Consider the following 26425-nt stretch of genomic DNA (forward strand, 5'->3'; position numbering starts at 1 on the left):
GGAGAGGAGCCCATACATTCTGATGTTCTCACTTATATATGCCACCAGGAGCCCATACATTCTGATGTTCTCACTTTTATATGCCACCAGGAGCCCATACATTAGAGCGTCTTCACCAGTGAGCGGGCTAGACTGTACAGGCTGCAGTCAGGACCAGGCATTAGCCAATACATTCTGATGTGCTCACTAAAATATATACTACCGGGGCCCATACATTTTGAACAACAATGCGCAGCCGCACTGGTATAATCACATCTGCACACTGGACTGAGGAGGCCCCGCCTCTTATGATGACGTCATCCACTCACAGGCGCAACACCACTACAGACTCGGCCATCACTTTCGGTAAAAGTCGGGCTGCATTTTGAACACGCTCCTATCACGTGACAAATTACAGCATACCTGGAAGGAGCCTATCCATTCTAGCATCTACCCTCCTTTGGTTGGTGAAGTGGCTGCTCGGTCTAGGATTTACAGATAGCAGGTCACGTGATGCCCAGCGCTATGGGCGTGGCCGTATAGTCACCCAGTGAGTAGGGGGCAGGTCTTGTGTGATTGTGCACGGGTCCTGTGTCACTGACCGTGTCCTCCTAGGAGCCTCCGCCTGCTCCCTATTCCCGGGACCTGCTGCAGGAATGTGGCATGGAAGCTCTCCACTGTAGGTAAGTACACAGAGCTGCTGGCCGTGGGCGCGTCCCCAAGTGTGACTGTCACATACCCCGGACGAGTATTCCTGGGTGCAGGCAGTCTCGTCACCTATGCAGGGTGACCCCAGTCTGCGTGTTCTGCCCCCCCCCTCCCACTACATGCAGGATTTTATCCCCTAGATGTCGGACTAGATCCCTATATACGCCTTCTGCCCAACCCAGCCCCTCTTCCTCCTATTACATGCACTGCTGTAGTCCTATAAGCGCCTCCTGCCGCTATATGTTACTGTAGTCTTATATCTGCCTTCTGCCCCGATATGCATTACTACTATAGCCCCAGATGTGCCTTCTGCCCCCATATGTGTTACTGTAGTCCTATATGCGCTTTCTTCCCCTATATGTTACTTTAGTCCTATATATCATATGCCATCTGCCACTATATGCGTTACTGTAGTACTATATGCGCCTTCTTTCCCTATATGCATTACTGCAGCTCTATATGCGTTACTGCGGTCCTATATGCGCTTTCTTCCCCTATATGTTACTTTAGTCTTATATATGCTATCTGCCCCATATGTGTTACTGTAGTCCTATATGCGCTTTCTTTCCCTATATGTTACTTTAGTCTTATATATGCTATCTGCCCCATATGTGTTACTGTAGTCCTATATGCGCTTTCTTTCCCTATATGTTACTTTAGTCTTATATATGCTATCTGCCCCATATGTGTTACTGTAGTCCTAGATGCGCTTTCTTCCCCTATATGTTACTTTAGTCCTATATATCATATGCCATCTGCCACTATATGCGTTACTGTAGTACTATATGCGCCTTCTTTCCCTATATGCATTACTGCAGCTCTATATGCGTTACTGCGGTCCTATATGCGCCTTCCGTCCCTATATGCGTTACTGTAGCTCTATTTACATTCCGTCCCCACATGTACAGGATTGTATCACTGTATGCCTGTTCTGCCCCCCATCTCCCATACACAGAACTGTATCCCCCCATGTGTTATGCAGGATTGTATCACTGTACGCCTGTTCTGCCCCCCATCTCCCATACACAGAACTGTATCCCCCCATGTGTTATGCTGGATTGTCTCTATATATGCATCTTCTCCCCCTCCCCCTACAAATGTGGGACTGTATCACTGGATGCTTTTTCTGCCCACCCCACTCTCTCCTTTCCCTACTTAATGCCTCCTTAGAGGTACCCCCTCCCATGTGCTGTGTGTGCACACCTATATGCGTCTCCCCCCCCCATTTGCAGGACTATCTCCCTATATATGTCTCCCCACCCCCATATTCTGGGCTGCATCTTCCAAGCCACCATATGCAGCACTGTAGGGGGAGATGGTGACTAGGGATGATCGAATACCTAAAATATTTGGTTTCGCAAATATTTTCCGAATAGGTCGCCACTATGTGAATATTCGATGCGCAATGTAAGTCTATGGGAAGCCCGAATAGTTCCAAATAGTGTTATTCGGGGTTTCCCATAGACTTACATTGCGCATCAAATAGCGGTGATTTATTTGGCAAATATTCGCAAAGCCGAATATTTGAGGTATTTGATCATCCCTAATGGAGACCCATGACCAAACCTACTGCTGGTCCCTGAGGTCCCTCACCACCCTAGATAGGTTCCACACCTATGCGCCGAGCCGGATACCTAACCCTAGGTATCCCTAATGCTAGGTCCTAAATACTGAGTGGATGGGCTGAGCTCTTTGTCAACCCCACTAAGCACTAATGCCTAGGGCACACAGCAAGTTAAACAGTCCGAGTGGAATGCTATAAAAAAAAAAAATCTCATTTCCCTTGGACCATTTAACTCGCCGTGTCTCAGACCCAAGTTACTCTATGGAGCCGGTCCCATGTGTGAATTTTTTTTTTTTTTTTATTCTCAGACCTAATCGGATCGAGAGAATAATCGCAGCATGCTGCGTGTGGAATCCGATCCGTTCTCACTCGCACCCATACAAGTCTATGGGTGGAAGTGAAATATTGCACAGCACTCGCATTACACCAAAGTGCAGTGTGATAATCGCATCAGCTGATAATGGAGGAGATGGGGAGATTAATCTCTGTCTCCTCCGCAGCGCCTGCCCTCTCCTCCACACTGGTATATCACAGTATAATTACACGCGGACCACACTCGCAGCAGAGCCTGAGCCAAAGGTCATTAGCAGAACGCATCGGATGCTAAATGCTCGTGTGGCCTTAGCCTAAAGAAGACACAAGGAGGACACATAGGGGGAAAATTCTAGGATTTTCAGTTGTTAGCAGTCCTATCAGTGACATAGCTTTCTTAGGGGTACTTTGCACGCTGCGACATCGCTAGCGATGCCAAGTGCGATAATCCACGCCCCCGTCGCAGATGCGATATCTTGTGATAGTTGGCGCTACGGCAGCTTCACACGCACTTACCTGCCCTGCGACGTCGCTCTGGCCGCCGACCCACTTCCTTCCTAAGGGGGCGGGTCGTGCGGCGTCACACGGCAGGCGGCCAATAGAAGCGGAGGGGCGGAGATGAGCGCGACGTAACATCCCACCCACCTCCTTCCTTCCGCATAGCCGGTGGAGGCAGGTAAGGAGATGTTCCTCGCTCCTGCGGCTTCACACACAGCGATGTGTGCTGCCGCAGGAACGAGGAACAACATCGTATCTCCTATTGGTGCGACATTATGAAAATGTCCGACGCTACACAGATCACCGATTTACGACGCTTTTGCGATCGTTTATCGGTGCATCTAGGCTTTACACGTTGCGACGTCGTTACTGGCGCCAGATGTGCGTCACTTTCGATTTGACCCCGACGATATCGCAGTAGCGATGTCGCAACGTGTAAAGTACCCCTAAGTCTTAAGTGTGCAGACAGTGTGTATACAGAGATTATTATAGCGCCATTTATTCCATGGCGCTTTACATGTGAAAGAGGTATACATAATAGGGACAAGTGCACTAATCATAAACAATAAAAGGCGCAGACTGGAACAGGAGGAGACAGGACCCTGCCTGCGAGGGCTCACAGTCTACAAGGGATAGTTGAGGATACAGTAGGTGGGGGTAGAGCTGGTTGTGCAGTTTGTCACGAGCAGCCAGGTGGGGATCTCACAAGATCCACCCACTGTTCACTAATTTGTCAGAATCAGACTGCTCTCTAGCGCCCCTCCTGTCGGCAGGTCACTTTTGGTATTGCCGGACAAATACAAAATAAGGCTGCTGGGCTACTAATGCCAAATATTGAAGGTTTGCCAGCATGGGTAATGTATATATCACCGATTTCCGCTAATGGAATATATATCTATTGGTACCCCTTGCTGATAGCACCCCAATAATTTTACATACAAAAATTCCGCTGCCACCACCGAACCTTTGCACAGGTAGTCCGGATACCCGTTATAGATGGCATAGGGCCATTCAGATTTGGATTCGTATATAGAACAGGAGAAAACTATTAAATTTTCTATATTTAATCCGATAGCTGTCAATCATTGATAGGACCGCCCACTTGTCTCACAATCCCAGGAAGAGCAGAGGATTAAATGATTGTCACAGATTATACTGAATCTCGCCAAGCTATACCTCAATCTATTCCCTCTGCTCTATAGCTGGTGCCTGCATTGTGCACTACATTTTTCTAGTGACTGGTTGCCATTAAATGCAGATGTCAGATTGATGGGGGCATTTTAAAGGGATGTGGTCTGCAACATTTCCCCACAGATGCTATTGCAGGGGGGTACTGTGGGGTGTCCATTGCAGTTGGCCCTGGTTTGTCTGTACTCCTAGGCTGGGCTTTATAAATGACAGTAATATTTCCTAATATACTGCAATACTTGTGCTGTACACAGAATAAGCGATCAGATGATTGCAGGTTCACCTTCTAACAAAAAAAATACCTAAATTCAAATCATCTATCCCCCCTCCCTTCTCACCGCCCCCATTAAAATTCCAATTTATTAAAATATTTTAAAGGGGTTTTCCAGTACTTGGAGAACCCCTTCTCATGCCCCATGTTTGCCCCCGTGAACATACAAAAGCCTGTACTGCACTCGCTTGTTGGCACTCGCTCTCTCGTGAGGTTGTGATTGCAGCCCCCTGCCCACCCACTCTCCCCACCTCAGACACATCCGACATAGGAGGTGAGAGAGTAGCCGCAGCTCTGATATTCAGTTTGTTGTGAAGGCGGCAATGACTGGGGCGCGGGGCTGGGGTCATATAACCAGCAGTTACAGGAGGAGGGAGGCCTGCTCATAAGGCTATGTGTCCACGGTAGAATGTTGCTGCGGATTTTTCTGCATGAAAATCCGCGACTTTCGTGGCAAATCCGCACCTTTTTTTTTGCCGCGGATTTACCGCGGAATTGCCGCGGATTTTGATGCGGATTTTTTTTTTTTTTCCCTTTTCCCAATTCTGAAGCCAAAATCCGCAACAATAATTGACATGCTGCAGATTTTTCTGGATCAAAATCCGCGGCAAATCCGCCGCGGAAAAATCCGCAGCATGGACACAGCATTTCCAAAATGCCATTGAAATGGCTTGGAAGTGCCGCTGCTGCAGATTTTCGGAAAATCCGCGGCTTTTCCGCGAGAAATCCGCGGCAAAATCCGCGCATTTTCCGCAGCGTGGACACATGGCCTAAGAGTACAATCTATAAGGAAATAGGGTATGCACTCCAGTGACTATGTAAGGGGAATACATGTAATAGCAGAAACTGCTGTGTGAATACTGACATGAAAAATCCAATAGCTATATGTAAGAATGAAATGGGAAAAATGGAATCTGCATTACTGCCATGAACATATGAATCAAGAGAAATTTAGCTACTGAATTGATCAATGCAATAGAGCCCCAACACTACGCCAAAGTATTTCTCTACGTTGGGGTCCCTAGCTTGTGTGTGTCCTCTCATGCAGTTAAGAAACTAACCATGTATGGGAAGCTGAGACCCAGGCTATATATACCGTGTTTCCCCGATAGTAAGACACCCCCGATAGTAAGACGTAGTGGAGGTTTTGGGGGGGTCGGCTAATGTAAGACTTACCCCGAAAGTAAGACATAGTAAACGAAAAGCGTTTTTTTTTTTCTTCTTTACAGTACCGGCCGAGCGCTCAGCTGAGCGTCCTGACATGCCGGCGGCCGAGCTCTCAGCTGAGCGCCCTGACATGCCGGCGGCCGAGCGCTCAGCTGAGCGCCCTGACATGCCGGCGGCCGAGCGCTCAGCTGAGCGCCCTGACATGCCGGCGGCCGAGCGCTCAGCTGAGCGCCCTGACATGCCGGCGGCCGAGCGCCCAGCTGAGAGCCGTCACGTGCCGGCGGTCGGGCGCCCAGCCGAGCGCCCTGACACGCCAGCGGCCGAGCGCTCAGTTGAGCGCCCTGACATGCCGGCGGCCGAGCGCCCTGACATGCCGGCGGCCGAGCGCTCAGCTGAGAGCTGTCACATGCCGGCGGTCGGGCGCTCAGCCGAACGCTCGGCCACCGAGAAATGTTGCAGCAGTGTTGTCCATGGTCCATCAGGACCACGGACAACATACAAAAACACGCAGCCTCCGTGCCCTCATGTGCAGCAATCGCGGCAAGTCCCCATACGGTACATTGCATGGAGGCTTGCTGCGATTGCTGTGGGATTTTTTTCCAATGTAAGACATACCCCGAAAGTAAGACATAGTGGGACTTTTGGGGGTAAAAAGAATGTAAGACATTGTCTTACTTACGGGGAAACACGGTATGTATCATGTGGATTGGCAATAGGGGTGAGTGGGGTGGGTTCACAAACGAAAAACTACTAACAAATAAGGAATGACTTACATGTAGCTATTGAATTTTCATGTCAGTATTCACACAGCAGTTTCTGCTATTACATGTATTCCCCTTCCATAGTCACTGGTGTGCATACCTTCTCTCCATATAGTGATGTTTTTTTTAGGTTTTTGCACCCAGTTCAGACATAGAATGGAGTTCCAAACGTTATTCCTTATTTATAAGGAAATAGGGGACATAATAGGTAAAATTTGCTTATTATATATTGTCCAGAAGTCATTACAATAAATAGGGGTCTCTATATAAAGCTGCATGACCAGTCACCAGCCAGGTTACAAGGCGCATGGATAATGTGGGGACAGGTGAATAGGACAGACAAGATTCTGCGGAATAGGTAAAAATAGGTTTTTTTTATCAGTTGTGAATCGCCATAATCAGGCTGACCTTGAGAATCATGTTTCCAGCTTATTTTTACAACACGCTGCCATAAAGCAAATATACTTGCCCTCCAGTGGCTTCATCCTTCTTCAGTTCTGCATCTGTACCGCAGCACCATTTTGTGACTGTAACTTCTGACTGGTCGTAACTCAGAAGTTCGTCACAAACTCTCAATACAAGTCTATGAGAGCCAGAATGAGGCTCTTATTATAGCCATGCATTGAGTTATGACCTCCGGTGCGCTCCATGAAACACTGGAGCTGCCGGTCAGTCACAAATTGCCGGAGACCAACAGTGGGAAAAGATGAAGCAGGCAGCTGGCGAATACAAGACTAGGGGACTTACATTTAAAGCAACGCTCCAGAGCTCAAATTGAAGGAAGGAAAAAAAAAATAAATTTGAGTGGTGCTTTAGTGTTTTAAATATATGATAATTGGATAGGGAGCAGTAGTTACAAATAGAGCTGCTCGTATGGCCAATAATCCGGGGCCGGCGGATCACTAACAGATTTAAAAAAGAATCCGATCCACCTCCGGAATCCGGTGCCCATATAAGTCAATGGGGACCGGAATCCGGAGGTTGAAAACGTTTGTGGAGGGGCTAGGAGCGAGCGCGGCATACTCACCGAGGCGATGTCATGGCGGCACACTCCTTCCGGGTCACGCTGTTACCTTCCGGAGCTGACAATTCAATATTCATTGTTTTCCCTGCTCACCGGCTCACGTTGGTTGCAGCTAGACACGCCCCCATCCTCAGTGGCAGCGTGCCAGCTAACTGCAACCAATCACAGGACAGCCAGTGGGCGGGGAAAGCAGTACAGTCTGTCGGTCAGTTCACAGTAGTAAACACTCGGCAGCACAGTTATAGCGCTCGGCTGCAGCCCCAGCCGTCGCGCTGTATCTGTGCTGTGTATCCAGTGCCCAGAGTCACACGTGCGCGGTTGCTGGGTGCTGCCATGGCAGACTCGCTTGAGCCCCTCGCACGTGTGACTCCGGTGAAAGTAAAAAAAAAAAATGACGTGCGGTCCCCCATAATCTTCACATTCTTCACATCCAGCCATGATACCGCCAGCCGGGGGCTGGTACATCCTCAGCCCGCAGCCGTCCAGTATCTCGCATCTGTTAGATGCGACATACCGGTGTGCGATACCGGCTCTTCCCGCTGGCGTGATGCGGTGCCAGTCGGGGTAATAGCAGGGGCTAGCAGCGGCGCACGGCTGCTACTAAACCCTAGGTTTGTGTGATGGCACAGGCGTCTGTCAGATACCTGCATCACACAAACCTGTAAGTAACAGTAAATTAACACAGAGAAAAATCCTTTATTTTGAATAAAGTACAAAACACCCCCTCCTTCACCACTTTATTAACCCCCAAATACCCTGCAGCTCCGACGTAATCCACAGGAGAAGTCCCACGCCGCTTCAGCTCTGCTACATCTGAATATCACAGAGAGCGGCACGACCGACTGCTTTCTGTGAGCTCCAGAGAATGAATGAGCTGCGCATTGAGCGGTGACGTCACTCAGGTCATTTGCGGTCACAGCTGGAGGTTCCCACGGTCCTTCATCTGTTATCGCAGGTAACCTGACCTCAGGTGGAGGTCACTGAGTTCACAGACCTGCATCTCCTAGCAGAAAAAGCGCAGTTTTTTTGGCTAAGAGATGCAGATTTTGTGCTGAAATTTTTATACAATATTCCTGCATCTAATCTACACCTCCTGGCAAAAAAACATGGTGTTTTGACGCAATTTTTATGCCGCGGTTTTTGCTGCGGTTATTTTTCCGCGATTTTTGCCGCGGTTTTTTGCCAGGAGGTGCACATTTGGTGCTGAAATCGTCTGCACCAGCTTTCAGCACCAAATTTCCACCTGTGGCAATTTTTATTTTGTTTTTATTTTTGGGGGCCAAGGGATGTAAATTTGATGCTGTGATTTTTTACACCATATTTCTGCATCCAATCTACACCTCCTGGCAAAAAATCGCGGTGTTTTGACACCTGTCTGAACATGAGCGTGCATGTACCTAGAAACACATGCACGCTCCTGTCAGATGTGTGTGCGGCTGTGCTGCGATGTCAGACTCGTGCGGGTCTGACATCACCTGTCACAGTCTGCCACTGTCTGAACATGAGCGTGCATGTACCTAGAAACACATGCACGCTCTTGTCAGATGTGTGTGCGGCTGTGCTGCGATGTCACACTTGTGGGAGTCCCTCGCTGTGACTGCTACCTAAGATAAACCGCATGCGTTTTTTTTTAAATTTAAATAAATAATAAAAAAAACGACGTGCGGTCCCTCCCAATTTTCATTTCCAGCCATGATAACGCCGGCCGGGGGCTGGTATATCCTCAGCTCGCAGCCGCCTGGTGTGGTCGTATCTGTTAGATGTGGCCATTCCGGTGCGATATTGGCTTATCTTGATTGCCATGGTGCGGTGGCAATCAAGGTAATAGCAGGGGTTAATAACAGCGCACGGCTGTTACTAAACCCCATGTTTGTGATCGCACGGGCGTCTGTGAGATACCCGCATCACAAACCTGTAAATTACAGTAAATAAACAGGACAGAGAAATCCTTTATTTGCAATAAAGTAGAAACGCAGCCTCCTCCTTCACCACTTTATTTTCCCACCACAGCCCTCCGGCGTAATCCACACGAGATCCAGCGGCGACACATCCAGCTCTGCTACATGTCAGAGCGAGCAGCCATAGAGCACAGCTGCCCGCTCTGAGTGCAGCCTAGCAGCCTATTACTGAGCTGTGATGACTGCACGGCAGAGCTGTCACAGGCTGGGGGCGCGTCAGCCAGGAACCAATCACAGCTGAGAGGATGGCTGGTGGGCGGGGAAAGCACAGAAAGCTGTGTGACTGCGTGCACAGCACAGGAAGTGAAAGCGCGACCCGGAAGCAAGTGTGCCGCCATGACAGAGTCTGGTAAGTATGAAACGCTCATTTATTTGTTTAACATTTGTATTAATTGCCGATTCCGGATCGTGCAGCTGGAATCCCGCGCCCGGGTCCGACCCGGGGATAGCGCTGAAACCGCGCGGATCTGGACGTTTACAGTCCGGGTCCGCTCAGCACTAGTTACAAAGTAACTCCCCCATCCTGCTTGTGATCCTATAATTCACACGTGGTTTTTCCATTTTATTAAAGGATCTGTCCTGTTCAGTCCTCCTGCACAGTACTATGGTACTTTTCCTGACTGATTCACCAGGAATGGACGTAGACGGAAAGGAAGTAGCAGAGAGGATCTTAGACCTCACCCTGGAGATTATTTTCCTGCTGACTGGAGAGGTGAGGCATTCTGTTACTGGACATCACACGTTTCCCTTCTAAATCTTTCCCACACTTAAAATGAATGTGTCGGGGTTTTTTTTGTTTTTTTGTTTTTTTATGGCATAAAATGATGTATAATTTAAAGTTTTTATATTTTCCACTTTTAAACACTAGGGGGAGCAGCAGCCATTTGCCATGAAAACATAGTGTAGTACCTCACATTATGGTCTTGACCAAAAATTGGATGGTACGTGGGCATGATCCCTATACTGGGCAAACCCAATAATAACTGCCAAAAATAAGCAATTAATGCCAGACAACAAAATTTGTATACAAATTTTTTTATATATATATATATATATATATATATATATATATATATATATATATATATATATATATATATATATATATATATATATATATATATATATATATATATAATATAATATATACACAGTTAGGTCCAGAAATATTTGGACAGTGACACAAGTTTTGTTATTTTAGCTGTTTACAAAAACATGTTTAGAAATACAATTATATATATAATATGGGCTGAAAGTGCACACTCCCAGCTGCAATATGACAGTTTTCACATCCAAATCGGAGAAAGGGTTTAGGAATCATAGCTCTGTAATGCATAGCCTCCTCTTTTTCAAGGGACCAAAAGTAATTGGACAAGTGACTCTAAGGGCTGCAATTAACTCTGAAGGCGTCTCCCTCGTTAACCTGTAATCAATGAAGTAGTTAAAAGGTCTGGGGTTGATTACAGGTGTGGGGTTTTGCATTTGCAAGCTGTTGTTGTGACCAGACAACATGCGGTCTAAGGAACTCTCAATTGAGGTGAAGCAGAACATCCTGAGGCTGAAAAAAAGGAAAAAATCCATCAGAGAGATAGCAGACATGCTTGGAGTAGCAAAATCAACAGTCGGGTACATTCTGAGAAAAAAGGAATTGACTGGTGAGCTTGGGAACTCAAAAAGGCCTGGGCGTCCACGGATGACAACAGTGGTGGATGATCGCCGCATAGTTTCTTTGGTGAAGAAGAACCCGTTCACAACATCAACTGAAGTCCAGAACACTCTCAGTGAAGTAGGTGTATCTGTCTCTAAGTCAACAGTAAAGAGAAGACTCCATGAAAGTAAATACAAAGGGTTCACATCTAGATGCAAACCATTCATCAATTCCAAAAATAGACAGGCCAGAGTTTTAAATTTGCTGAAAAACACCTCATGAAGCCAGCTCAGTTCTGGAAAAGTATTCTATAGACAGATGAGACAAAGATCAACCTGTACCAGAATGATGGGAAGAAAAAAGTTTGGAGAAGAAAGGGAACGGCACATGATCCAAGGCACACCACATCCTCTGTAAAACATGGTGGAGGCAACGTGATGGCATGGGCATGCATGGCTTTCAATGGCACTGGGTCACTTGTGTTTATTGATGACATAATTAGCTGGATCAGACGTTTAAACAAGAAAGACTAACTTAAAATATAACTTTTAATATATGTGCGGATAAAAGTGAGCAGAGGCTCACAGGTTAGAAACATAGGTGGCTCATATCCACCCAGAATAACTAAAATTGGGCTAATATCAAGGGCCCAAAGCAGTATGCCTCAGTAAGGTACCCCAGTGAACCAGATTCCAAACAAATGGTATAATAGTCCTACCTGAAGCAAAGACACACAAGAAAATGCAATCAGAGCCCCATCCAGGGGGAATATATATCTGTGTGTTTCAAAAAGAACCTCCTAAACCATTATAAACCGTACATTTCATGAATCCCACACCACGTGGGAACGGTCTTACCAGGTCCGGAGATTACACGGGCATTAAAGATAGGTTATTGGTTCATGCAGGGGGCTGTTTAAACAGCATATCCAGATCCCTCAGAGACCTCAACCAAATCAGGCATGTAGTCGCAGTGCCCACTCCCATCGTTTCAAAGAGCAGATCATCTCTACCTTACTGAGGCATACTGCTTTGGGCCCTTGATATTAGCCCAATTTTAGTTATTCTGGGTGGATATGAGCCACCTATGTTTCTAACCTGTGAGCCTCTGCTCACTTTTATCCGCACACTTATTAAAAGTTATATTTTAAGTTAGTCTTTCTTGTTTAAACGTCTGATCCAGCTAATTAGGTCAATTACTGTGGATCCACTTATTTTGGTATACTGCTACTTACCCTGTTGATTTGAGTGGCCGATGGCAGGCTTCCTATCGTCGGATATTGACACAAGGCAATGGGCCTCTGAGGCCAAGGAAGTGTTTTCAGAAAAAAATCTAGTTCTCAAGAGGTACACACCAACACTGAGTGGGGCTTTCAAGGATCTCACCAGGGTATATAAGGAGCGTATTGTATCCTGGTGGGAGGTCCAATCCTTAGAGAGCTATTTAAAGGAGGAAATCGTTCCCAGGCACTTAAGGATAACATTACAGCCAGGGTACCGGCACAAAAATACTGACTTTATAGCCAAGTGGGAAAAAGAGGCCACCGAAAGCTCCCTCAGGCTTATGAAATTACTTCTTGAGGAAGAGAGGAAAAATCTGTCTACGTTAGAGGATTCCCTAAGAGAACATATTGGTATAACACGCAAATTCTCCAGTGAAGGCGATTTTGCAAATAAAGAACTTGTGTTACAAGGTGTTATTGAAAAGTTCCAATATAAATTGAAAGAGAGAAAGCATAAGTTCTACATTAGGGATCTCCAGGACTTCAAGGATAACAGGGTCTATATCCCATCTGGCAATCGAACGGCCAGACAAAGTGAGACAGATTTTTCCTCAACGGATGCAGAAATCTCGGACACTGACACGAGGAACAGCCAGTTCAGACCACAACAATTTAAAAAACAGAGAGGGAGAGGCCGATCGAGTTATAGGGGAGCCAACTACAATTTTGGCCGGGGGGGTTTTTTGGACAATCAATATCACCTGAGAAGCAAGGGCCAAATAAATCCGCAATAATGGGTGTAGCACCTCAGGTGATAAATTTGTCCTCTAGACCCCTCAGCGATACTGAGCAACGGGTTCTAGATAGAGGTCTGTCCTTTGTCCCCACCACCGATTTCGATGAATTTACAGCGATTAAAGACTTGAATCTTTTCGCTAGACGCCTTAAGTGGAAGAAGTACTTTGGCAGACAGAATGAGAAAACCTCAGGGGAACTGGGGATTTCAGAAGATCTTTTAGAAGATGTCAGGCTACTTTTCCACTTAAGCGATATGAATCCCAATGATCTGGGTGAAGGGCCATTTACTAATTTAAAAAACAAGAGTGCAAGAATGCCCCCAACAGCGGCAGAAATTGATGCTATAGACATTTTTGTGAACATGGTAACTAAGGATTTAAGAAACAATGTGGGCAGACGTAAGGGTCAGTTTAATTTATCAAAGTCCGAAATGCTCAGTCTACAATGTTTAGAAAGGGACTCCAGTATCACCATAAAACCCTCCGATAAAGGGGGCAACGTGGTGATACTGGATTCCAAGGACTATAAATACATCTGTCTGGACATCCTCAAGGATGAGGCATGTTATGCCAAACTTGATTCAAGCCCAATGATGGGTTTTAAAAACGAATTAAGGAATATGTTGGAAATGGCCCTGGATAGGAACATTATAGACAGAAATGAGTTCGAATATTTACTACCGACCTTCCCAGTCATGGCGACTTTTTATATTCTACCCAAAATACATAAGGGTTGTAACCCTTTAAAGGGTCGCCCAATTGTGTCAGGGATAGGTAGCCTAACGGAGAAATTGAGCATTTACGTAGACAGAATCCTAAGACCGTTTGTTCTTTCACTCAATTCCTATCTAAGAGACACTACGGATTTTCTACGGAGAATCGATGATATTTTCTTAGAGGAGGGTATGATATTGTGCAGCATCGACGTCGAGGCTCTATATTCCTCCATCCCCCACACGGCTGGGGTCGAGGCTGTACAATTTTTCCTTGGTACCAGAGGTAATCAGTTCACTCAACACAACAAATTTGTCATAGAGGCACTCGCCTTCTGCCTAACCAAAAATGTTTTCACCTTCGGTGGGAGGTTCTTCCATCAGCTCAAGGGGACTGCGATGGGGACGTGCTGTACCCCATCGTATGCTAACCTCCTCTTGGGCTGGTGGGAGGAAAAGGTGGTTTTTGGTGGCCTTGTTGATACCGAGGACGTCGTCTTGTGGCTTAGGTACATAGACGACGTCTTCGTTATCTGGAAGGGATCGGAGGTGGACTTCCATTCCTTCATGACTACTCTTAATAACAACAACATTGGCCTGCACTTTACCTGTGAAGTAGGCGGGGACAGTCTGGCATTTCTCGATGTGTTGGTTGAGAAGGGTCCGGAGGGTCGCCTTAAAACAACAACTTACAGAAAAGCCACCTCTTCAAACTCGCTTTTGAAGTGGGATAGTGCCCATCCTGGTCCCCTAAAAAATGGGATCCCCAAGGGACAGTTTATCAGGATGCGGAGGAATTGCTCCGATGAAATGTCCTTTCGTTCACAATCTTCTGATCTGATGGGACATCTGAGAGATAGGGGCTATCCGGAGGGGGTGATTTCAAGGGCATACAAGTCCACATGTGAGCTGGATCGTAGTAGCCTATTAAACCCCAACCATAAGAATATTGACACCTCCGACGTCCTGAGATTCATCACAACATTTAACAATGGTGCAACTGACCTGAGACAGATACTAAGCAAACATTGGTCTATATTGCATATGGATCCCACAATCGATAAACATCTCCTCAGCTACCCGTCGATCACCTTTAGAAAAGCTAAATCTCTAGGTGATAGACTGGTGCACAGTCACTTTGAGGAAAATAGATCAGTGAGGACAGCAATTGGAACAAAAGGCTGTTTCAAATGCCACGACTGTATAAACTGCAAGTTTATAGAGGAAGGGAAAGACTTTAAGAACTCTAGTGGCACTAAGGTATACTCCCTTAGGTCGTTAATAACATGTAAATCGAAAGGGGTAGTATACAAGGTGACCTGTGGATGTGGCAAATTGTATGTGGGCAAGACGATCAGGGAACTGAGACGCAGAGTAGGGGAGCATAAGGGTGACATCCTTAAGAAGAACGACACACCGGTGGCGAGACACTTTAATACCTTTCACAACGGTGACTTGGGAAGTTTCAGAGTAATGGGCATCGACCTTATTCCCCCCCCTCGAAGGGGTGGCAATTGGGATAGGATCATCCTCCAGAAGGAGTGCTTCTGGATTTACAGTTTGGATACAATGGCACCAGTAGGACTGAATGAATCCCTGTCTTTTACTCCTTTTTTAGGAGTAGGGTGGTTTTGGAGGAGGGATAGTCGACGCCCGAGTGGGGGCACCACAGGCGGGGGATTACCAGGGTGCCGACCCCCACATGATAGGGCCTTCTATAGTTAGGGTCAGAGTTCAGTGTGCACTTTAGTTTCTTTCTTCTGTCCATCCTGACCATGACCATGACTGTCCCCCTATGGTATTAGCCCTCCTGTTAGTGGGTGTTTCCCTTGTGCGCCCCCTTTGGTTAACTCCCTTTCTCTCAGTGATGTATCTCAGTGAACCCTGGGGGATGTATGGGGCGGCTGCCCCATCCCTTGATCTTGAGCACTGCCCACCCCCCTTTTGCACCATCTTGAGCCCCTTCCTCTATACTAAGCTCCCCCCCTCTCAAAATAGCTGGACACCTTCCATGACCACCTCAGGCATATCCTTTTAATCATCCGCTGTGTTAGTCTGACCATCGCCACTATGTATGTATACTGGCACGCCTATGGACTTGTACCTACGTGCCTTCTACTTTTTGATTGTCCGCGGCTAATATACAGGGCGCCCATGTCACTATGGTTGCGTCCTGTTTTATCCTGAATATAGAATTAGCTTGCGTTCCACCTACCCGGATGTGGCTACATCGGGTACTAGCCGTGACGCCTTTGCGGCGACGCGGCGATCGATGATTAGTCACTTCCGGCTTGGAGGTATTCTGGGAGTGAACGTCATCGACGCGTTGATCGATGCCGTGTCACTTCCGGCCCGGAGGTATTCTGGGAGTGAACGTCACCGATGACTGACTCATTTGCGCATGCGCCGTGCTATATATGGAGCGTCCAGCTGGACGCTAAGCGCGGCATTTATGAATTTTGGGTCCTGTCTGTACGCCATGATGCGGTGAGTGTTGGGAACTTATGGGCTTAACACATATGGCCCGATTGGCAGCCTTAGGGCTTATTCTATATATTTTTTCTATAGTGACCTGGGCATCTTTTGATTGTCATCCGGTGAAGATACCGTTTGACAGCATTTTCCCATTGGAACTCCCCTGATGATCTGCTCTTTGAAACGTTGGGAGTGGGCACTGCGACTACATGCCTGATTTGGTTGAGGTCTCTGAGGGATCTGGATATGCTGTTTAAACAGCCCCCTGCATGAACCAATAACCTATCTTTAATGCCAGTGTAATCTCCGGACCTGGTAAGACCGTTCCCACGTGGTGTGGGATTCATGAAATGTACGGTTTATAATGGTTTAGGAGGTTCTTTTTGAAACACACAGATATATATTCCCCCTGGATGGGGCTCTGATTGCATTTTCTTGTGTGTCTTTGCTTCAGGTAGGACTATTATACCATTTGTTTGGAATCTGGTTCACTGGGGTACCTTACTGAGGCATACTGCTTTGGGCCCTTGATATTAGCCCAATTTTAGTTATTCTGGGTGGATATGAGCCACCTATGTTTCTAACCTGTGAGCCTCTGCTCACTTTTATCCGCACATATATTAAAAGTTATATTTTAAGTTAGTCTTTCTTGTTTAAACGTCTGATCCAGCTAGTTAGGTCAATTACTGTGGATCCACTTATTTTGGTATACTGCTACTTACCCACTTTATTGATGACATAACAGCAGACAAGAGTAGCCGGATGAATTCTGAAGTGTACCGGGATATACTTTCAGCCCAGATTCAGCCAAATGCCGCAAAGTTGATTGGACGGCGCTTCATAGTACAGATGGACAATGACCCCAAGCATACAGCCAAAGCTACCCAGGAGTTCATGAGTGCAAAAAAGTGGAACATTCTGCAATGGCCAAGTCAATCACCAGATCTTAACCCAATTGAGCATGCATTTCACTTGCTCAAATCCAGACTTAAGACGGAAAGACCCACAAACAAGCAAGACCTGAAGGCTGCGGCTGTAAAGGCCTGGCAAAGCATTAAGAAGGAGGAAACCCAGCGTTTGGTGATGTCCATGGGTTCCAGACTTAAGGCAGTGATTGCCTCCAAAGGATTCGCAACAAAATATTGAAAATAAAAAATATTTTGTTTGGGTTTGGTTTATTTGTCCAATTACTTTTGACCTCCTAAAATGTGGAGTGTTTGTAAAGAAATGTGTACAATTCCTACAATTTCTATCAGATATTTTTGTTCAAACCTTCAAATTAAACGTTACAATCTGCACTTGAATTCTGTTGTAGAGGTTTCATTTCAAATCCAATGTGGTGGCATGCAGAGCCCAACTCGCGAAAATTGTGTCACTGTCCAAATATTTCTGGACCTAACTGTGTGTATGTATATATATATATGTATGTGTACATATATATAATTTTATAATATTTCGCATTTGCAAAACGTGCGTCGGGTCGCATGGTTGTGAGCTGGGAGGCAGTGCTCTGATGGGTAATTAATATTTATAATCATGTGGTCTTTATGGTGAGAAATTTTATTCTTTGGTTTCCCTTATATATAGGTTTGCTGCTTTGATTGTTACCTGAGCCATCTTGTGGCCTGTATAGGCCATTGCAATATTTATTTCTCATCTGACTATATTATTTGTATTTCTCCTTTTTTACCTGAACACTGTTCCTTTTGATTATTCTAGATCAGTGTCCTTGGCTACTTCCTTGTCATCAGTCCTTACCGTTTACCGGTTATGTATTTAGTACATTTTGATATGTTTATCATAATAATGGTTTTGTAATACAGTAATAAACAAAATATATTATATTATTTTTTTTGGTCTGGCATTAATTGCCTGTTTTCGGTCTAGCTCCCATTACGACTGCAGTAATTGTGAGTGGGATCTGCTCTGTGTGATCCACTCATCTCCTCCCCTTCTGGATGTTTGCTAAAAGATATGAGAGGATGTAAAGTGTGGAGCCATATTGTTGGAGACATTCGGGTTATACTGAGATGTGGACAGTGTCACCAAGGACAGCTGGCAGGGTCAATTCTGTTAATTGGTGCTGCTCCCAGTATCACTCACTGGGGTTAGATTCACAGAGTGTCTTGCACTGGGATAAGATACATGGCTCTGCGGGCTGTATCTCAAATGATGGGATTGGATGCACGGCTATGCAGGTTGTATACACTTCACAAACACTTGCTACTTTATGTTGGTATATATCACATAAAATCCCAATATGGTATATTTAGGTTTGTGGGTGTAATGTGAAAAAAATTGGAAAACTTCACTGGGTTCGAATACTATTTCAACGCCATACACAATATTGTCTATATGTTTACAATTTTTATACACAGTGATTTGCATAAAGGTCCATCTTCTCCTCACACACAGGATTATACTGTAGTGAAGAAGTCGGCAGGTGACCGTGTTACCCCAGGCAGCCATCTTCACATGTCAAAAGGAAGGCACAAAGGCCAAAGAGTTAACTTGGATACTCTACCTCTTTCCCTGATATATGAGAGAAACAATGATGAGAAGATCTTGGACCTCACCAACAAGATCATTGAGCTGCTGACCGGAGAGGTGAGCGCTGCTGGGAACACTGGGATACTATATGATAATGCAAGTGATCATAGGTTTCTTTTAATAAATTCACCTGTTTTGTATAACAAAATGGATATATAGGGTTAATCTGCAAGTAAATGTCATTTAAATCTTGTCTTGTAATTTCTGGATGTTATCCCGGCATTGAGAAAATGATGTTTATGTATTTTTGTATTGTAATTGCACAAATGATATGTGTGTATGTTGACAACAGTTTCATCAATAAAACAGATTTGAAATAAATCTTGTCTTGCTGCCCTACTGAAGCAACTGCTGCAGGGAGAAAAACAAGGTATTTTCTCCCTGCGGCTGCTTAGTCATGAGGGCAGCGCAGGGAACAGTTATTCACCACTCACTATATAGTGAGCACGCTAAAATTACTCCCTGACATTTTGATTGACAGCCTAGTGTGTAGTATGTGTATAAAGCAGGTTGTCAAAGTGCTGGGAAGTAATTACAGCATGCACGCCATGTAGTGACTATTATAGCTCCCTGCACTGCTCCCGATGACTGGACGAGAGTAGCTACAAGGTGAGTATAAGTTGAAGGGACTGTCAGCAGAATGACTGTTTAAACCAAATACATGCACTCAGTGATTCATGGTGGGATTAATCATTGAAGTATACCTGTGACGGGGTCCTTCTCCCATATCACACAATCAACAGAGCGAGAGATAGATGAGCAATCCAAAGCATATTTATTCCATGTAATACAGAATGACCATCAAGTAATCCTCCACACAAAGGGTGAAATAGTCCAGTAATGGCATAAATGTCCCAGGGATGAGTCACAATCCTCCAGCAGTTCTTTTCCAGGGAAATCGGGGTGTCTCAGTCTTTCTGGGGTGTCAGCCTCTCCTCAGAGGATCAATCTTACGCCTTTTCTCTTCTCCTGCTTAGCCAGACTGAATCACTTATCCCTCAGGTAAGCAGAGAGTTTAGGTGGATTCCAGGCCCCCCTCCCCCACACCTAGGGACAGAAGCACTTCAAGGAGTTATAACCCTGCAGACAGGATAAACAATACATCGTATACACAGACCGCCACACCCAAAAGATGAACCCACACAAAATGGTACATGACCCACAATATCGCACCATCACAATACCTCTCCACCTTCTTGTTTTCCCTCTGTTTCCAACCTCCCCTCCTCTTTAATTGACAGCTCTGGCTTCATAGACCCAGAGAAGATAGAGGGAAAACAAGCAGGTGGGAAGGTGCACTTAAATGTTTGGCCCCGCCATGATGTATGGAACGCCAGTACTTTGGTCTGAACAGTCATTCTGTGCTGATTGTCCCTTTAATTTTCTCCCTATAGCCGCTGCTCCAGTAATACAGCCACAGGATTTTAACACTATCTACAGATTCGCATTATATCTGCAAGTAAATGGGGTTTTATTGGACAAAACGGGTGTCTTTTAGGATCTTTATGCCAAATTGCATTAAAAAAACCTCATTCTGGTTCATGCTATGTAGCACAATGTGTTAAAAGGGCAGTGCAGCATGGATGTCGGCTGTACAACACAGCTGGCTCCATAGAACTCATAAATACATGTTCCAGAGGGTTACATTTTCCTTTTTGCCCAAAATATAAAATAAGAAGTCTTTTTTTAAAACCACCCATACAACTTTGAATGAAGTCAGACTAGCCCACCGATATTGAAGACAATAGATGACAATATAATGTGAATGGTGGCCTCCTAATTCTTACCTGACAGATCGGGAGATGAGGGTCCTACAGTTTATTTTTACAACCCTTTTCTCTGCACTAGAGATGTGTGGAAGAGACTTTCTCTGCTCTTCCCATTGAAAACAAGCGATCTGTTGGCCTTGCCGACCATTCATTTAAACGTGGGAGTCTGGAGAGATGGCCTTCAGTCATTCAGCTGGCAACTGTTGTGTAATTATGGCCAGCTTTAGGTTATATCATCCCCAAAAGTGAACATTTGATGTGGGCATCCAGGCATTGGCGCGTTCTTTGTAAGGCTATTGCTCACCAACTTTATTTGTTTAGGGTGAAGATTTGACAAGTGTCAAAGTTGAGGTAATATCAGAAGAAGAAGATGAGACTTGTGCGAGCAGCACTCGGCAGTGTAAGGAGGAGGAAATTCCTATAGCTATCAGTCCAGGTAGGTAAAAGCCTCACATGCTCCGCATTCAGTCAACTGAAATTCTGCTGCCTAACGAAGCTTGTTTTTCTTTACACTTCATGTCATTCTTCAATTCTTGTAGACATAACAGTTGTAAAGGGCTTGTCTCCTGAAGATATGCAACCCCTAGTGATGAGCCAACTGTTCGGTGCTTGGGTGCTCTTAACAAGCATTTTAATGCTTGACTGCTCGGCACTCGTTTACTGAGTATAATGGAAGTCATTGGGGAGCTCAAGCAATTTTTCCAGAAGGTTTTCTGGAAATATGCTTGAGTTCCCCATTGACTTCCATAATACTGGGTAAACTACTAATGAGCACCGAACAGTTCGCTCATCACTAGCAACCTATATTTACACAGACATTTGTCTGTGTGGCCAACTTTAGAAACTGTCCCCTGACTGGCACTGACAGCTCTCATCTGAGAAGTGGATACAGGTTCTAAATCGGCAACAGTACAATTCTCCATGGTACTCTGTCAGTGTATACTTTTGGAGACCAGATCTTCTCACTCACAGAGCACTGCCTAGCCTAAAATAATCATATCCTTTATAAGGAACCTGTCATGTAAGTCACTACTAACTTGCAGATGTGGGCTTAATCTACAGATTAATAGTGTCCTAAAGCAAAACTGCCTCCACACTGAAAGCCTGGGTACTGGGAGGGAATTAACTTTATTCCTTCTGGCAACCTCCGGCTTTCAGTCATGGAGGCGCGGCGTTAGTCACCGCTCAGTACATAGTGAACGGCGTCTGTAACCACACCCTGGTACCGTCTATTCATTGTGGTGGCCACGAGGCTTTAGAACACCCTTAACCTGCTGATTAACCCCCCAAGTGGTATGCTCTGTAAATAGTCTGGATGCTGAGACCCCAGGTAGAAATTCTGAGCTCAAGTAGCAGAAGCAGGCTGCCCTTACATGAGCACAAGCAAAGACTGGTGTATGGGCTCATAGATCCTACAATAGAACTTATTTCCAGCCAAACAATAATCCCTTCATTAGAGCTATACAAGGATCTACAATGGAAAATATGCTTGAAATGGATTATTCCATTAAAAAAAATCCCCATACCCTTAATTCTCTTGGGAGCAGTTCTGAGGGTCACTTATGTCACCTTTCATCACATTTAACCTGATGAAGGAAGTCTGTCAATGCTGTTGTGTTTCTTACAGATGGAGCGTGTGAGAACAGCACCCCAGAGAGAAGCTGGAGTCCTGTGTATTCCCAATGTGAAGAGGAAAGTCATAGTACCTCACGGGATGGCGCGGACATCTTATCAAATACTGGCCATGTGGGTCTCCTGTTTGAGAAGTCCTGTTCGTTTTTTTTGGGGGGTTTTTCATGGTTAATTGTTTGATTTGTACGTTTCTTTTTCACTTCTGAGTCTAGGGTGATTTAGCTGAACCTAAAATTGAGGCTATACAGATTGAAGAAGAATATATAAGGGATGATCTGCATTGTAAAGATGAGCAAGTTCTTGTGGAAATAAGACCAGGTGAGTAATGATCACTATTATGCTGATGAGACTGAAAGGAAACAGGTGATATTGTGCTTGAATCTGAGACTGGTTCCTCCATTACAAATGCCTGTTTTACTTTGAACCATTGCACTGTTTCAGAGGCAAATAAGTTGAAAAAGCAGCTAAGGACATGATGACTAGTCCAAGAGGTGTGTCCGTGACTGTTCAGCTAGTTTGACAGGTCTCTCCCTTGACAGAGAGGCTTGTCAGTCTGAGATGGTGGGGATGCACCTCTTTTACTAGTTGCGTTGTCCCTGGCTATGTTTACAACTGTTTATCTCTGAAAAGCCACAGCATGTCAGAGTAAGACATCGATGCTTGTAATGTAGGAGCCAGGCTCAGATTCATGTTCCCTTTGGTATGGGCTGCAGAAAGCAGCTGACTGGTTCCCTTTTTAATAGGATGGGTGTCCATTAGGGGTGGAAGAAATCAAGATGGCAGATGGACCATATAGCACAAACTAAAGCAAGTACAGTACCATGTATTAGATTTCGGCAGGTGTGAAAGGAAAAAAAAAAACTGCAACGTAAGAATGCTTTCAAAAATAAAGTGTAGACAGCTTATTATCAATTGACAAAATGCAGAATGAGTGAACGAAAGAGAAATCAAAATCAATATTTAGTGTGACCACTAATGATGGGCGAGTGTGCTCACCATTGCTCGATACTCAATTGAGCATCTGGATTTTCTGGTATGCCCAGTGCTCGGCCGAGTATCGCGGGTGCTGGGATATATCGTTCATGAAATATCGAACACAAAGCACAAGCTCGCTTCACCGAATGATGTGAGCAGGCACCCCATTGAGAGCTACTTGCAATCTCTGAATGACACTCACTGGGGGTAAAGACAATGTTTTTGGATGTAGTGTATCTCTTTCCCCCCACCCAAAAAAAAAAAAGAAAAAACAAATTCCTCCCTCCCCCAGAAATGCTCTGTTTATCGCTGGCAGAATATGTGCAGAGAGCCGCCCTGGCCAATCATTTACTTCCATTATACTCGTTACTTGGGTTGAGCCCGTCTGAGTGTCTGACCTGCTCGACTCAAGCATCATAGTGTTCACTTCTCATTACGAGTACTGAGCATTGTACTGCTTGCCCATCATTAGTGACCCCCATCGACAAAGCATAAGTTTTTGTACTGTAGGTACACTTGCACAAAGTTTTTGAAGGAATTCGGCAGGGAGGTTGTTCCGAATCACCACACAGACGTTCTGTGAATTTTGGGATATTTTCCTGTTTCTTCATGTAATCCCAGACAGACTCAATGATGTGGAAATCAGGGCTCTATGGAGGTCATATCATCGCTTCAGTGGCTCCTTGTTCTTTACCCTACAATAGTTCTTGGTGATATTGGCTGGATGTTTGAAGATATTAGCTCAGAATGTATTCAGCTGCAGGACAATCAATGTCTCCTTAATGGTATAACGTGATCGTTACGTGTCTGCCTGTATTTGTCAGCATTGTGACGACCACATTGCAGAAATTCAAACACTTTGTACTGCTCTCTAGCATGTCCGAGAACAAATTACTTTCTACTACAGCCAAATATTTTACATTTTAACTCTTCAATCTGGTGTACGTGTGCCATTTTTGTGCACCCCAATTCCTATGTTTTAGTTGAGTTGCTTGGCTTTGTTTCCATCTTGATGGTACGGCTTTTTGACACAATTCTTCCACGTAGACCACTTCTGGCAAGACTTCTGAACAGTAGATGGATGAGTTCTGAGCTGATGGCACTTTTCGACATCTTTCGATTTTGAAGGGAAGTAAGCATAATGTGTCTTTCACCTGCTTCACCAGGTTTCCCTGGCTGAGCACTGTACCATGGCCCTCAAAGTTGTCCATTTATTGGTATTGTCAATGCTGAGATATACATGCAGATACTCTCACGTTGCCTTATTCTATTGAACTTTCAAGACTATACCTTATACACTCGACCTGCCGTCAACATCAGTTAGTCTATATTCATTCTCTAAAAACACCAATCACAATTTAACCTTATACAACCAAAAACATTGAACTATCCCTCCACTGCACTTGAACTGTGCCTTAAAACTACAGATTGGTACTTTAGTGTGCCTTTCATGCAGACTGTGTGGATCAAATGACTGTTAAAACAAAGCACAAGCCAAACGGATCTGTGCACCTTCCCACTTACTTGTTTTGCATTGATCTCCAACCCTTCTCTTTGACAACATCTCTGGCTTTACAGTTGCCGGATAACTGCATAATTAGTGCAAAACAACTACGTGGTAAGGTGCACTGAATTGTTTGCCCGTGCCAATGGTACATCAAGGGCTCCGGCTTGGTTTGATCAGTCATTTTGTTCTGACAAACTAACTTTAATTTATTCCATCTGTTCTAAGGGTACCGTCCTGTATATAAGGCACAGGATTTTTATTTTTTTTTTACGTTTGGAAAGTTTTCTGCTCTAGATTGATGTTGGCAGACGAGAATTTTAATATTCATTTTATTTTACAAATGCTAGACAAGCTGCCTTCCAGTATGTGATTTTTATGAATGTCTTACAATAGAATTTCTTTGTGTTAATATAAACTTTATGAATAACATTCATGTCAACTTCAGGTACAAATGTAAAAACAAAAAAAATGTTCTTTTAGTATGTTGGAGAAAAAAATGTAAAATAACGAAATATTTTCACCAGTTGATTGCATCAGGAATGCAGAAGAACACCCTTCATTTAGCGATAATGGAGCTGAAGATATCACACCAGATAAATGTGGAGAACACCTCAACTATACCAAAATACACCCAGCCAGCAAGAGCAGAGAACGATCATTTGATGCTTTCCATCACAAGGAACATTTACCTATCCCATCACAGATTAATGAAAGCCCTGGTAAAATATTTACTTGTTCTGAATGTGGGAAACATTTTAAAAAGAATGTGAGTCTTTCTATGCACAAGAGAATTCACAATGATGAGCGCCCATTTTCATGTTCAGAATGTGGAAAATGCTTTACTAAGAAATCTATTCTTGTGGAACATCAGAGGATTCACACTGGGGAAAAGCCGTTCTCCTGTACCGAGTGTGGGAAATGTTTTACCCAGAAATCATCACTTGTTGAACATCAGAGAATTCACACAGGGCAAAAGCCATTTTCATGTCTAGAATGTGGGAAATGTTTTATTCAGAAGTCCGTTCTTGTGAAACATCAAAGAAGTCACACTGGACAGAAGCCGTTTTCTTGTTCAGAATGTGGGAAATGTTTTACGCAGAATTCGGACCTTGTTAAACATCAGGTGACTCACACAGGGCAGAAGCCATATTCGTGTTTGGATTGTGGGAAATGTTTTGCACGTAAAGATTACCTTGAGAGACATCAGAGAACTCACAAATTTAAGAAGCCATTTGGATGCTCAGTATGTGGGGAGTGTTTCACACAAGTATCAGATTTGGTTGAACACCATAGGATTCACACTTGGGAGGGGTCATTTTCATGTTCAGAATGTGGGGAATGTTATACGCAAATGTCAGAACTTGTTGACCATTATAGAATTCACACAGAGAAGTCATTGTCAAGTTCGGACTGATGGAAATAAGTTCTCATTGGATATAGTAAGTTTCTTTTTCGCTCCTAATTGGGAGACCCAGACAATTGGGTGTATAGCTACTGCCTCCGGAGGCCGCACAAAGTACTACACTTAAAAGTGTAAGGCCCCTCCCCTTCTGGCTATACACCCCCCCGTGGGAGCACGGGTCCCTCAGTTTTTGCTTTGTGCGAAGGAGGTCAGACACGCACGCATAGCTCCACTGTTTAGTCAGCAGCAGCTGCTGACTATGTCGGATGGAAGAAAAGAGGACCCATACTAGGGTCCCCAGCATG

At 44.9% G+C, this 26425-nt stretch overlaps 1 protein-coding gene across 1 annotated transcript; it reads left to right on the plus strand.

Annotated features, from left to right (window-relative positions):
* The first annotated feature begins 320 nt into the window (after nucleotides 1-320).
* Nucleotides 321-26216, plus strand: LOC142311219 (uncharacterized). Its single transcript, XM_075349430.1, has 7 exons — nucleotides 321-662; nucleotides 10002-10142; nucleotides 18701-18892; nucleotides 20926-21040; nucleotides 22232-22350; nucleotides 22449-22554; nucleotides 25243-26216. The coding sequence occupies exons 2-7, from the start codon at nucleotides 10035-10037 to the stop codon at nucleotides 26130-26132; spliced, it is 1530 nt and encodes a 509-aa protein (XP_075205545.1). The 5' UTR covers nucleotides 321-662; nucleotides 10002-10034; the 3' UTR covers nucleotides 26133-26216.
* The last annotated feature ends 209 nt before the right edge of the window (nucleotides 26217-26425 follow it).

This window comes from Anomaloglossus baeobatrachus, chromosome 5, assembly GCF_048569485.1.
Source record: "Anomaloglossus baeobatrachus isolate aAnoBae1 chromosome 5, aAnoBae1.hap1, whole genome shotgun sequence".
Classification (NCBI taxonomy): Eukaryota; Metazoa; Chordata; class Amphibia; order Anura; family Aromobatidae; genus Anomaloglossus; species Anomaloglossus baeobatrachus.

Bases quoted from the DNA above. Each gene is read 5' to 3' on its own strand.
- LOC142311219 (XM_075349430.1), top strand. From the start codon at position 10,035: ATGGTACTTTTCCTGACTGATTCACCAGGAATGGACGTAGACGGAAAG. The intron at 21,041-22,231 runs GTAGGTAAAAGC...TGTTTCTTACAG, and splicing joins TCCTATAGCTATCAGTCCAG to ATGGAGCGTGTGAGAACAGC. The intron at 22,555-25,242 runs GTGAGTAATGAT...TATTTTCACCAG, and splicing joins TCTTGTGGAAATAAGACCAG to TTGATTGCATCAGGAATGCA.